Here is a 14,704-nt window from a genome sequence, read left to right as displayed (position 1 = left end):
CAAACTTTTTATAAAAACTGCCCACTTTTGCAGTGCTGGTTAACCTGGTCCCTACCGCCCACTAGTGGGCGTTCCAGCTTTCATGGCACCCCGTTTGGTTGCGCGGTAGGGACCAGATTAACCAGCACTGCAAAAGTGGGAGGTTTTTATAAAAGTTTGATGACCCCTGGAATCTTTAAATAAAATGAGGTCATGATATTTAGTTTTTTAACATGCTTTTTTCACTTAGCAGCCTCATTAGCAATTCCTCATGCTGATTAGGACATGCCATATTCAATTAACTAATCCCTATGGTGAACATTCAGATTGCTTCCACCATTTCCCTATACATAATAATACATAATACATAATAATGCTGAGATGAGCATCCTCATTCATTATATTTTTTAAAGACTTTTTTTTTTAATTTTATTTATTTTTTTAGAGACAGAGAGTGAGTCAGAGAGAGGGATAGACAGGGACAGACAGACAGGAACAGAGAGAGATGAGAAGCATCAATCATTAGTTTTTCACTGCACATTGCAACACCTTAGTTGTCCATTGATTGCCTTCTCATATGTGCCTTGACCGCGGGCCTTCAGCAGACTGAGTAACCCCCTGCTGGAGCCAGCGACCCTGGGTTCAAGCTGGTGAGCTTTTGCTCAAACCAGATGAGCCCGCGCTCAAGCTGGCGACCTCGGAGTCTCGAACCTGGGCCTTCCGCATCCCAGTCCGACGCTCTATCCACTGCGCCACCGCCTGGTCAGGCTATTATATTTTTATACATCTGATTATTTCCCAAGGGTAAATTCCTAAAAGTAAAATAGCTAGATTAAAGAAATATTTTCAAAATCTACTAGTATATACTGTCAACTTGCCCCTTTATATACTACTAACCTTACATTATTTTTTAAATTAGCGAAGGCTAAAGAAACTTCTGTGAATGGAAACAAATGACCTGTCTACACTGCTTATGAAAACAAAAAATTATCCAGTCATAATGGGCACATAAAAACTGTGTCTGTTTAAACAAGCAAGCACAAATTTATCCACAAGAGGCACTTGACTAGTGGGAAGAACGCAGTCCATTCTAGCTCCACCAATTACTAATTGTGTGACATTGGACAGGTCAGTTTTCTCAACTATCAGCTGAGGATCTCAGTGTCCTCATCTTTGCTTTGACTATATTAAACATTACATAGAGTCTGGTACTGGCAACTGCTGTTTTCTTGAAGCATGGCATCACAGTGACTAAAGCACAGGCTCTGATGAGTAGAGATTTAACTCCTGTCTCTCCTGATAACTGTGGATCTTAGGCAAGTCACTTTCTGTCTGAGAGTTATTTTCTCATTCAGTAAAATATTCACCTCATATGCCTATTGAGAGGACAAAATGAAATTGTATATAAAGTTCTGTGTACATAATAAGTGTTCAAATTATTCAGGATTTTGTTTCAAAATGTATTTCATCCTCCCCCCTCCCCAATGAACCAGAAGATAGGAAGAATGAGTAAGACACATTTCTTGTCCTACAAGTCTGTCCAACTGATCTATTAGACAGCCATGTGCACACTGGTCTGGGAAATGTGTTGGGATACAAAGCTATGAAGGCTAAGCAGTCAAGGGAGTCAGTGAAAGATTTGAAAGGGAACTTGATCAGATCTGGAGGCTGATGTGCAGCTTCCTCGTCTTCAGAGCAGGTGAGATTTGGAAGCCTTCCAGTAGTTGGAGGAAACCAGGACACAAGACTTTCAGCCAGAAATCTGGCTCGCCCCCAGTCAGTAAGAGACTATTTCTAGCCAGGGAATCACAGTGGTGAGTTGGCTTGTCCTAGAGCTCTGCTTTAATTTCAAATACACCTACACCCCTTCCTCACCACCCCTGAATTCTTGACTAGATTAAAGGGTCTCAACTCAATTTTTCTTAATCCTCTGTTGGGCAAATAAGTTAGTAAAATGTGATTTTTATGCTCATTTTGTTAAAAATGGCACTGCCACCTGACCAGGTGGTGGCACAGTGGATAGAGCGTCAGACTGGGATGCAGAGGACCCAGGTTCGAGACCCTGAGGTCGCCAGCTTGAGTATGGGCTTAGCGGATTTGAGCAAAGCTCACCAGCTTGGACCCAAGGTCACTGGCTCGAGCAAGGGGTTACTTGGTCTGCTGTAGCCCCACGGTCAAGACACATATGAGAAGGCAATTAATACATATGAGAGGGCAATTAATGAGCAACTAAGGTGTTGCAACGAAAAACTGATGATTGATGCTTCTCATCTCTCTCCATTCCTGTCTATTCCTGTCTCTCTCTGTCTCTGTAAAAAAAAAAGAAAAGAAAAAGAAAAATGAATAACGCTGCCCAGATGAAACAGCTAATTACCTTCCTGCTTGGGAAGGGGCTTTGTTATGCTAATGTGTGCTGCAGGAGGGGTTTTTACACCAAGAAAAGTTTGTGAAGAAGAACGAGTAGAAGGACGCCATAATTTTGAAAAGCAGCTAAGATGGAGGGGTGCTGAAGAAGAAGCCGGTTTGTGCAGATGGGGAAAAAGAGGTGACTGAGGTTAGTGGGGCCTTTGATTCTAGAGAAAAACCAGAAAGATTCCTCTGGTTGTGGAACCGGAGAACATGTGAGTGGGTTTTGGTGCCCCCTGTGTTTGTGTTTATTCGCCAGCCAGTTGTGAGGCTAGAATAAAGAAATGGCCCAGCCCTGGCCGGTTGGCTCAGTGGTAGAGCGTAGGCCTGGTATGCAGGAGTCCCGGGTTCAATTCCTGGCCAGGGCACACAGGAGAGGCGCCCATCTGCTTCTCCACCCCTCTCCCACTCCTTCCTCTGTCTCTTCCTCTCCCGCAGCCAAGGCTCCATTGGAGCAAAATTGGCCCAGGAGCTGACGATGACTCTGTGGCCTCTGCCTCAGGCACTAGAATGGCTCTGATTGCGGCAGAGCATCGCCCCCTGGTGGGCATGCCGGGTGGATCCTGGTCAGGCGCATGCGGGAGTCTGTCTGACTGCCTCCCCGTTTCCAAATTCAGAAAAATACCAAAAAAAAAAAAAAAAAAAAAAAGAAAAAAAGCCTACCAGTTTCTGCTCTGCTGTTTCATTACCGTCTGTCTGAATTCAATGAGAACTTGCACGTGCCTGGCGGCAATGGCCACAACTACTAGCCCTACATCCTCTGACATCTATTACCTACTTGTTTGCTAAAAACAAGAGCCAAAAAATCTAAAGGAAAAGCCAGAATTTGCTGGTTTAACAATGTTTTTTCATATACAGGTACTAATGGTTTTGATTTTTTTGTTTTTAAATGTATCAAAGTTACAAGTCAGCCAAGGTGTACTGTAATTGCATGCTGGAATTACATAGAGCAACAGTATTGTGCTCCGCAAAAGCATGACTTCCAGAAGGGTGTGGCTTTGGAGGAGTCCCTGAAGACGGATCTACCCTTGTCAGCATTCGGTTCTGAAAGTGGGACACCGTCATACCCACTGGGGGAGGGGAAGGCTGAGCAGGCTGCTCCATTTAAAACAGTTCCAAAGGTGTAACCCTGGTTTAAAACAAAGAAACACTTAGCTGTTACTCCAGCCAAAAGGTGCAAACCCAATCTGAGACCAAGTTAATAAAAGTACGATACAGTTAAATGGCTGAACCCAAGCAAATTATTTAAGAAAGAGGCCTTGATTCAATAATGGAGACAACACTGTCCATGAGCAAAGCCCTGAGGGCAGGAGAGCACTGGGTCAGCGGGGCGTCTGGCTGGCGGCTTGACCCGCCTCCGGACCCGCAGAAGGAGCCCGGCTTCTGCAGCGCAGGCCGGGGAAGGCTGTGGGAGGCGCGCAGAGGTGCAGAAGGAAGTTCCATGAGCAGAACAAGGAAGGAGAAATAGCAAGCGAAACTTGTGGAAACTAAACATGAGAGTTTACTTTTTTTTTTTTTCTATTTCCAGCTTCTCCATTTCATCCAGAATAGGAGGACAGTTTTTCGGTGGATGGAAGGCTCCGCAGGACGTTTACTTATAGTTACTATTTCTCCTCTCAATTTGCAGACGGATCTCCTGGGTTTTAAGCTTGGATTGCCAGGCACGGCCTACTACATCACTTGACAAAACAGACGCTCAAAACTCCTCCCCAAATTGTTTCAAAGCCTTTAGCTTTGGGACGTCTTCAGATAGAAAATGCCACCAACTTTTACGGAAGTCCCTTCCAGCAATCCGTGGGCCGCTCTGCGGGACGGGGCGGGGCACGATCCCTGCGGCGGGCGGGCCCACGCGCAGCCGCCGGGTCGGCCGCGACCACGGCGGGTCCTAAGGCCGCTGCTCGGGCGCTCCGCCCAGGGCAGCCGCGGCGGGGTCCGAGACCACCTCGGGCGTGGGCCATCGTGGTCTCTGCCCCTCCCGCGCGCCGGGACCCGGTCCTACGGCGGGGCCGCTGCGCAACGCTGGGCGGGCGCCCGCGGCGCGGGGGAGGCCCGGGAGGCCTGCCCGACTGCGCGCCCGCGGCCGGGAGAGCGAGATCCGGCCGTGCTGCGCGCTGTCGCCCTACCTTCTCCTCGCCGTCGTAGATGCGCACCCCGCGCTGCTGGATCACCAGGGTCTCGTTGATCTCCAGAAGGCCGCTGGTCCACACGAAGCGGTCCATGGTCTCCGCCGGGCCGGCCCTAGCCTCTCGCCCGCGCTGCGGCTGGTCCGCAGCTAGTGAGCTCCATGCGGTCTGCGGCGCCCCCTGGCGGCGGGAGGGGAGGCAGCGGCACGCGGAAGCCCTGAGGAGCGCGCGGCCCGAGGGGTCTCCAGGGACTTGCAGACATTGTTGAGCGCCCCCTGGCAATCGTTCGCCAATGGCCGGCAGGGACGTACACCCCATCGTTTGTCCTGCTGGGGTGCAAACCCAGCGCTTAGAAGGGACTTAGAAGCCAGGTTGCTGTATATCTGTGCAGTTTTCATGTCAGTTTCCAGCATGTTTCCATGTTCATTAAAGGCTGTAAATAACTTTTTTTCCCAAATAAATTCAAATGGCCTCAATTGTTTTTACACAGCTGCAATGGAAACCTAGAATCCTGATACAATGTGTGATTTTGATTTAATTTGTAGCCCCCAACACCCTATTCCCTTTCTTCACAGAATGCCTTGTAAGCCTTAGCGCTTTCCTTCACTAGTGAACCCCTGCTGCAGGGAGAAACAATGGCATGCCTTGACTAATGCACGCAAAACATAGGTTTTGTTAAGATAAAGATAACATTATGGCCTGAGTTGTCTGTCACTCCAGAGCCCTAAAGCTGAAGGACCACCTGGCCACATCTTCATGAAACCAGACTGAAGGACACCAAAGCTGATCTCAAGACCTGAAATAATGATTTACTGCCCTTACCTCACTCTTTGAATTTTTTTCCTATTACAATTGATATTCAATATTACTTTATATTAGTTTCAGTGTATGCATAGTAGTTAGACATTCATACAATTTATGCACCATGCACAGTTATTACAATATTATTGACTACTTTCCATGTGCTGTACTTTACATCCCCATGACTATTTTGTAACCATGAAATTGTACTTCTTAATTCCTTCACCTTTTTCACCTATTCCCCAACTACCCTTCCCATCTGGGAACCATCATTTTGCTCTTTGTGTCTATGAGTTTGCTTCAGTTTTGTTTGGTCCTTTATTTTGTTCATTAGCTTTCACATATACGTGAAATCATATGATATCTGTCTTTTTCTGACTTATTTCGCCTAGCATAATACCCTCTAAGGTCATCCATGTTGTCACAAATGGTGAGACTCCATTTTTTTTTATGGCAGAGTAATATTTCATTGTAGATGGATGTGCCACATATCTTTACCAAATTGTCCATTGATGGGCACTTAAATTGCTTCCATATTTTGGCTATTGTAAACAATGCTGGTGCACTTGAAAAGAATGTATATTCTGCTGCTTTGAGATGAAATGCTCTAAAAATATCAATTACATTCATCTGGTCTAATGTGTCATTTAAGGCCACTGTTTCCTTTTTGATTTTCTGTCTGAAAGATCTATCCATTGATGATATAGTAAGAGTGTGAAAATCCACTGCTGTAACTTGACTCCTTGTTGGTCTCTCCCTTTATGTTCATAAATATTTTCTTTATATATTTAGGTGCTTTTATGTAGGTGCATAAATGTTTACAAGGGTTATATACTTTTGCTGGATTGATCCCTTTACCATCATTATAAGAGGTCCTTTGTCTGTAAAGCCTTTTTAGTCTATTTTGTCTGATAAATGTATTGCTCCCCCAGCTTTTCTTTTTATTTTCATTTGCATGAAATATCTTTTTTCATCCCTTTATTTTCAGTTTGTGTGTCTTTAGATCTGAAGTGGGTCTCTTGTAGGCAGCATATGTATGGGTCTTGTGTTCTTACACATTCAGTTATACCATGTCTCTTGGTTGGAGCACTTAATCTATTTACATTCAAAATGATTATTGATAGGTACATAGTTTATGCCATTTTATTATTTACATCTATGTTCTTTTTAGTCCCTTCTCCTTAAAGAAGTCCCTTTAGCATTTCTTGTAATGCTGGGTGTTTTCTGCTACCTTGTCTTCCAAATCACTAATTCAATCCTTGGCTTCATCTAATCTGCTGTTGATTCCTTCTAGAATATTCTTTTAAATTTTATTTACTTATTCAATTACAGTTTACATTCAATATTATTTTGTATTAGTTTCAGATGCACAAAAAAGTGGTTAGAAAATTATACTTTACAGAGTGGTCCCCCCCCCCCCATGCTTCCAGTATCCACCTGGTCCTGTACATAGTTATCATGATATATTTTATTCTTCATTTCAATTATTCTTTTCTTCATTTCTGCCTGGTTCATTTTGTGTGTGTGTGTGTGTGTATTTTTCTAAATTTGGAAACGGGGAGGCAGTCAGACAGACTCCTGGACCAGGATCCACCTGGCATGCCCACCAGAGGGCGATGCTCTGACCATCTGGGGCGTCGCTCTGCTGCAATCAGAGCCATTCTAGCACCTGAGGCAGAGGCCACAGAGCCATCCTCAGCACCCGAGCAAACTTTGTTCCAATGGAGCCTTGGCTGCGGGAGGGGAAGAGAGAGACAGAGAGGAAGGAGTGAGAGAGGGGTGGAGAAGCAGATGAGCGCTTCTCCTGTGTGCCCTGGTCGGGAATCGAACCAGGACTCCCACACGCCAGGCCAACACTCTACCACTGAGCCAACCGTCCAGGGCCTACCTGGTTCATTTTTTATTATTTATTTGTCATTTTTTTATGCTTAGTATATCTTTTTTTTTTTTTTTTTTTTTGTATTTTTCTGAAGTTGGAAATGGGGAGGTAGTCAGACTCCCGCATGCGCCCGACCGGGATCCACCCGGCATGTCCATCAGGGGGTGATGCTCTGCCCATCTGGGGCATTGCTCTGTTGCATCCAGAGCCATCCTAGCGCCTGAGGCAGAGACCATAGAGCCATCCTCAGTGCCCAGGCCAACTTTGCTCCAATGGAGCCTTGGCTGTGGGAGGGGAAGAGAGAGACAGAGAGGAAGGAGAGGGGGAGGGGTGGAGAAGCAGATGGGCGCTCTCCTGTGTGCCCTGGCCGGGTATCGTACCTGGGACTCCTGCACGCCAGGCCGACTCTCCACCACTGAGCCCACCAGCCAGGGCCTATGCTTAGTATATCTTTATTGAAGTTCTCATTAAGTTTCTTTAGAATCTTTGTAACCAGATTTTGGTGAATTGCTTATCTTCATTTCATTTAGTTCTTTCTCTGAAGTTTTCTCCTATTCTTCCATTTGGGACATGTTTCTGCATCTCTCCATTTTGGGTGCTTCTCAGTGTTTGTTTCTATATATTAGTTACATTTGCTACATCTCCCAGTCTTGGCAAAGCGGCCTTACGTGGTAGGTGTCCTGTGGGACCCAGTGGCACAGTCCCCCTGATCACTTGAGCTGGGTGCTTTAGGAGTGTCCCTTATGTGGGTTTTGTGTACCCTCCTGTTGTAGTTGAGCCCAGCTTGCTGTTGGCATATCAGTGGGTGGGGTGGAGCCTCAGGCTAATGGGCTGTATGTTTTGGCCACAATCACAGCATATGAGCTGCTATGCGGGAATGCTAATTCAACAGAGCAGAATTCACCCTAGAGCAGGGGTCCCCAAACCACGGCCCCACGGACCACATGCGGCCCCCTGAGGCCATTTATCCGGCCCCTGCTGCACTTCTGGAAGGGGCAGCTCTTTCATTGGTGGTCAGTGAGAGGAGCATAGTTCCCATTGAAATATTGGTCAGTTTGTTGATTTAAATTTACTTGTTCTTTATTTTAAATATTGTATTTGTTCCTGTTTTGTTTTTTTACTTTAAAATAAGATATGTGCAGTGTGCATAGAAATTTGTTCATAGTTTTTTTTATAGTCCGGCCCTCCAACGGTCTGAGGGACAGTGAACTGGCCCCCTGTGTAAAAAGTTTGGGGACCCCTGCCCTAGAGGGCTCTGATGTCTGCCAAGACCATGCTCAGGGTATGCCCCTCGTGTAGCTAATTGGGTAGTGCCCTGTTGTGGTCTGAAGCCAGTCACTGGGTGTGGCCTCTGTTTCTGGGACCTCTTTGAAGGGTCTCTGATGCAGGTCAAGTTCAGCCTTTGACATGCTTGGCACTACTTGGTAGGAGCTACAAAGAAATCTGCAGCTGGTAGCTGTCTGTGCTGAACCTGGAGACGTGTGCGAGAGGCCATGATGCAAACTGAGGCCAGCTGCTATCAGTTCTGGTCCTCGGCCCACTCAGCAAATGGGCTCCGTGAAGTCTGCTACCACGTGCTAGCTGCCTGTAAGACTCAGCTACTGAAAGATCGTCAGGCAACACACAAGTCGGAATGTTAAAACAGGGCAAAAGTACCTTTGGACTGGACTTAAAGCCACACTGTGTCCCAAAAAACTCTAACAATCATACCGAGAGCAGATATTGTGACTACTGAACTGATGACTGTCAGACTGAAAATCTAAAACATTCTTTAGAGCTACTGTGACCATGTAATGTTAAACTGCTCACAAAAACTAGGGGATATTTTATAGCTTCATATTCATTTTGAAATATCCCCTAATTTTTGTGAGCAGTATATTTACACCAACAGAAATGCCTTCCTTCTGTTGATGTCATTGTTCCCTTTTCCTTTCTCATCAATACTCACTGCCTTTGTCTTCTGATTGGAAAATTATTTGGGTTTCTGCCTAAGTCAAAGCACCCCGAATAGCTATTTTTATTGATCTTACATAAATGCTTGTTGCTCTCACTTTGAAAGGCTGTTTATTTTTAGGTTAGCAGGGTTCAGGATGAATGACCCCAATCTGTGCCCCTATGGTATGCAGATTATTTAGGGCCAAAAACAACCAAAACCTTGTAGGCTCAAAATAAACTCCTGCCCCACCCCCCACCCCTGCAATTATCTAGAAGAATTTGAATTCATAGACCTTGCCCATAATAAGAGATTATTAGAAATAGCCTTTCTTTTTCTATTGTTTTAATTCAATTTTTCAACTACAGTTTATATGTAATATTATTTTATATTAGTTTCAGATGTACAGCATAGTGATTGGACATTCATATTCTTTACAAAGTGTTCTCCCTATATATTCCCAGTTATTACACCACACATAGTTATTACAACATTACTGACTGTATTCTCTACGCTGTACTTTACATCCCTGTGACTTTTCTGTACTGCCAGTTTGTTCTTCTAATCCCTTCACCTTTTTCATTCAGTCCTCGAACCCCCTTCCCCTCTGGCACCTATCATTCTTCAGAGATACTTTTCTTGACCCATCTATATGGCAGGGAAAACTACTAATTACTGAACATGTGCTCTGCTTGTAATGAATTTCTGAATCCTAAGGTGTCTTACCTCGTCTCTAGCTCAGAAGGTCATATATACCTCATTTTCCCTTTCTGCCTATGAGTCTCTTGTGTTTGCAAGGTCTCTGACTCTCTCATGTAGGTGGGGTTCCTGTGTGCAAGAAACTAGATTTGATTTTTCTCTTGTCATTCTGTCTCCTGCTGATTTGATTATTCAACCAGCCAAAAGAACCAGAGGAGGGAAAGGGGAATTTTTCCCTTTCTGCATGCTACTATTCCCTTAAGTGTCTTATGATTATGTTTGTTTTTATATATCAGTGTATGTGGGATTTCTTTAACACCTATGCAGGGCAGCCTATTAGAATCTCACATGGAATAGATTGACAGGTATGGTTCTCATAAAAGACATTTTACAAAGCCCTGTGCAAATTAATAGGAAAAATTTATTTAAATGGGTATGTGGAGAATATGAACATTCAAATTAACCCCAGAAAAGAAATTTTAAAACCTAATTGAATAAGTTATCGAAGAGGAACAAACAAACAAACAAACAAACAACAAAAAAAAACCAATTCAGGACCAAATAATTTCACAAGTGAGTTATTTTAAACCTTGACAGAACAAATAATTATTTTACCACTTAGCCTTTTCCAGAACACAAAGAAAGTTTCCAAATTCTTTTTATGAAATCAGAAAAACTGATTGAAAACCCAATGCCTGACCAGGTGGTGTTTGAAACCCCGAGGTCGCCAACTTGAGCACAGACTCATCTGGTTTGAGCAAAGCCCACCAGCTTGAGCCCAAGGTCACTGGCTTGAGCAAGGGGTCACTTGGTCTGCTGAAGCCCCCTGGTCAGGGCACATATGAGAAAGCAATCAATGAACAACTAAGGAGCCGCAACAAAGAACTGATGCTTCTTATCTCTCTCCCTTCCTGTCTGTCTGTTCTTGTCTGTCCCTCTCTCTGTCTCTATCTCTGTCACACACACACGCACACACACAGAAGAAAATAAAAAAAGAAAACTCAATTATAAGAAAGTCTGTAGAGAGGGGTCACATAAATATGAATGCAAAATCTTATGTAAAATATTTACAAAACCAAATAAACAGAATATTATAAGAATGGTATAGCAAATCCAAGTAGAATTTATTCAAGGAGCATAAGTACAATTCAACATTAGGAAATCTGTATTCAAAATGTAACCGACAGCTCAAAAAAGAAAATCAAATGATTAATAAAAAGATATTTGACACAATTCAACATCCCTAATTTAAAAAAAAAAAAATTCTTAGGAATAAACGAATGCTTTCACCATCCTCAGCTTTACTAAATATTCTCAAAATCACCTGGACATGTGTTATGAAAGCTTTCCTGCACAAAGTCAAGAACCCACACATTTTCGATCATGTCAGGGCAGAACCACCTGGGTCCAGCCCCTTTCCTGTGACAAGACAAGATGGAGAAAGAGACTTGAGAGACCCCACCCACAAAGATGGAACGGTAGAAGGAAGGGACAGAGCCGAAAAGGAACTGCCTCTCCCTGCCATCACCTGGGACAGAGCCAGGATTCCCTGCACATTTTCCAGCCCTGCCAGCTTCTCTCCTGGGCACCCCAGATCCAGCCCTCCTGGGGCTCTCCAAGAGCCTGGCCTCTGTCACCTTCCCCATTCATTTGGATACCCTCTTTTTTCTCCTGCACAGCACCCTGCTGGGAGTTTATACCCTTCAGTAGTCCCCGTCCTCCTACCCCTGCAACCCCCAAGCTGTGGCACCCAGCTGGGCACCATCAAGAGGCCACTCAGGAATGTGGGCACTGGGATATCCCTTGCAGGCTAGGCTGGGGCTGGTAATGGGGAACTGGGCGGTCTAAGCAGCCGAAGATGGTCTGGGAAAGGGTCTCCGGAGCTGGCCCCAGGACCCTACCCATGATGCTGTCATCACCTCTAACACAGCCAACCCAGGGGAGACATGGGAAAAAGGAAGCTCCGGGGCCAGATCCACCCTGGCCATGCCATCTACCATTGAGGACTAGAAACCTGAGCACCCAGCGTTGCAGAGACTGCAGAGGGTCACTTGGAGTCACCAAGAGGCTTTTCCTGGAGCCTAGGGTGACCTCAGCTCTGTTAAAGATATCACAGCCCTCTGCCCTCCAAACCATGGTCTCAGCAGTGGGACCTGGGGGTCCCCTGGTTAAACCTGGACCTGACTTAGGATCCAAAGTCAGAAAAAGCTTTGAACCTCATATCCAGTGCTCCTCCTTATCCTGACACCATCCCCAACTATAGCAACAACCCTCAGCTCATTCTCAACCCAAGAACTCCTTCAACCCTATCCTGACCCCATTTTTAGCCCCAAAGCCAATCACTAGCCTCTGCAACCCCATTCCATACCCACTCTCAGTACCATATTCCCAATCCCATTCATTCCCGTCTCTGTCCCCATCTCCACCCAAACCCACCTCATTCCCAGCTTCTTCATCCTCATTCCCACCTACTTCAGGCCAACCCAACCCTCATCCTTAACTCCATCCTATACCCAGCCCCAAAGCCAGCTGGTCTTCCACCCAGCCAGCCCCATCTCATCCTGAATCTGCTTCCTGTCCAGGCCCAACTATCACATGCCCTGTGACCCTAAGCACAAAGAATGTCCCAGGCTCAATATACCCACACACAACTCCAATTCTTGCCCTTGGGGGTGAGAACTTCATTGAACAATAAATAAATGACTGTTTCTAAAATAAATAAGTAAATAAGGTAGAGGAATGTTATGAATCCAATGCTTAAAACCAGAAAGGCACAACACGGAACTCTCAACTCTTCCCCACTCCCACCCCCGATACCTTTCTGGTTCTTAATTATTTAGTTTTTGTGAATTGGGTGTTTGCTAAGGCTTTTTTTTGAAGGTGATATTTTAAAATGAGAACTTGAAATATAGAAAAGAAAGGCTCTTAACATAATTTTTGGCAAACTTACTTTCTCTAAAACAAAGAGACTTTTAGTAGAACTTACTTTTTCTGAAAGTAAGTCACTTCCTATTGGCCTTGAGGCTGGTTTCCCAGACTGTGGACTTGGACTAGCTTTGCAAAGTAGCAGGTGTTCTCAGAACATTTGCACCGGCGGATTCAAGAGCTCGAGTCTCAGCTTCTGGCCAAAGCCAGCAGCCACAGGAGCCTAAACAGTCACCAAAGGAGCAGCAGCATCCGTGCCGGTGGATTGGCTTTGAGTCAGTGGGAGCAGGCGCTTGCAACTCCTCTTCTGAGGATGAGAAGGTTCAGGCTGAAGCTGCGATACGCACACTGAGAGCCCGACCAGTTGTCGCCAAGAAGGTAAAAACCCAGCAACAAAGAGTCCCTCAGGGGCAGCCACAGCCTCCTGCCCAGGTAATGGAACACTCTGTGGTCTGGCCCTATACCTAGGCAGAGCTGGAGTTGGGGGCACAATTTTGGCGGCCTCTGGTGCCAGCTACGGTGCTGTCTGCAGACAAAACTCTGGCCTGTATTCTGCCAGAGGGAAAAGATTTGCCTTTCTTGGTGCCGCTGACAGCGGCATCTATCATTTCGTCCATAGCTTTTGATCTGTTAATCCTATTGCTGTATTTGTACTATCTCTGTTTATGCAATGTATCCCACTCCTTGCACAGTGGCCATCATGGAAGATACCTGTGGTTTAGATTGTAAAGCGAGCAAAAGGGGTGGAATGTTGGTCAAATGAGTTTGTAAATATGATATATGTGTTTGCTCGCTTGTGATTTGTGTTGGGTGTGGGGGACGGGCTGTGGGCAGGCAGGGTCGTTGTAGCCTAGGGATTAGTTTTAAGACTGGGCTTTTCCCCACATCTTTGACTGATTGTATGATCTGGGTGGTGCACTCTCATGAGGAATCCAATTATGCCTTGGATAAGTGACTTTGTATCAGAGACTTCCTTGTTTGTATATTGGATTAAGGGTTTTTGGTTTTCTACACTATAAAGTGGGACAGACCAGGAGCTGGCTCACACAGTTCCTGCTATCACGATTGCAGGGGCTTCCCTGATCCCTTGCCCTTCATGGGAAAAGCTGGTTTTCTACTTTTCCCTTGTCTTCTTTTGTGGTTTGCCTGTCTTGGTGAGACACCAATAAATAGGATGGCCCACCATCCTCTGACTCTGCCATTTCTTTACCATCTGCCCGAATCCAATGGGAACCTGCATGTGAATGGCCACAATGGCGGCTCCTGGCCTTACATCCCTGAATTAACCCTATAGATAAACATTATAAGAAAGCTTGTTTCACTGCTTTGTTTTACTGTTATATAATACTTTCTCCCCTCCCAACTCCTCAATCAGCATGTAATTCTCCCTATAAAACTTAAACCCCAAACTGTGTTCAGGGCCGCATTGATTTTAACGATTTATGTTTACATGTGGTCCGCGTAGCTGGCAAATTAAAGACTCCTAATCTCTTTTTTTTTTTTTTTTTCTTTCATTTTTTCTGAAGCTGGAAATGGGGAGAGACAGTCAGACAGACTCCCGCATGCGCCCGACCAGGATCCACCCGGCATGCCCACCAGGGGCGACGCTCTGCCCACCAGGGGGCGATAATCTGCCCATCCTGGGCGTCGCCATGTTGCGACCAGAGCCACTCTAGCGCCTGGGGCAGAGGCCAAGGAGCCATCCCCAGCGCCCGGGCCATCTTTGCTCCAATGGAGCCTTGGCTGCGGGAGGGGAAGAGAGAGACAGAGAGGAAAGCGCGGCGGAGGGGTGGAGAAGCAAATGGGCGCTTCTCCTGTGTGCCCTGGCCGGGAATCGAACCCGGGTCCTCCGCACGCTAGGCCGACGCTCTACCGCTGAGCCAACCGGCCAGGGCCAAGACTCCTAATTTCTTAATTTGGCTAATTGATTGTATGGCAAGACGTCTTATCTTGCTGTTC

General features: G+C 45.7%; 1 protein-coding gene across 2 annotated transcripts in view; it reads right to left on the bottom strand.

The window, feature by feature from the left end:
- The window catches only part of VPS36 (vacuolar protein sorting 36 homolog), a 57,565-nt gene that overhangs the window by 41,670 nt on the left and 1,191 nt on the right, over positions 1 to 14,704 (bottom strand). Inside the window, exon 1 of one of the 2 annotated variants that reach the window (XM_066234367.1) lies at positions 4,509 to 4,673. The exons of the other annotated variant lie outside the window; for it this stretch is intronic. Within the exon in view, the coding sequence (XP_066090464.1) occupies positions 4,509 to 4,604 (96 nt within the window). The 5' untranslated portion in view covers positions 4,605 to 4,673. Of the gene's footprint in view, positions 1 to 4,508; positions 4,674 to 14,704 lie in introns of those variants that run through there. 2 annotated transcript variants of the gene reach the window in all.

Source organism: Saccopteryx bilineata, chromosome 6 (genome assembly GCF_036850765.1).
Source record: "Saccopteryx bilineata isolate mSacBil1 chromosome 6, mSacBil1_pri_phased_curated, whole genome shotgun sequence".
NCBI classification, from domain to species: Eukaryota; Metazoa; Chordata; class Mammalia; order Chiroptera; family Emballonuridae; genus Saccopteryx; species Saccopteryx bilineata.
The sequence above is the reverse complement of the archived record's forward strand: the minus strand, read 5'-3'. Positions and strand labels throughout refer to the sequence as shown.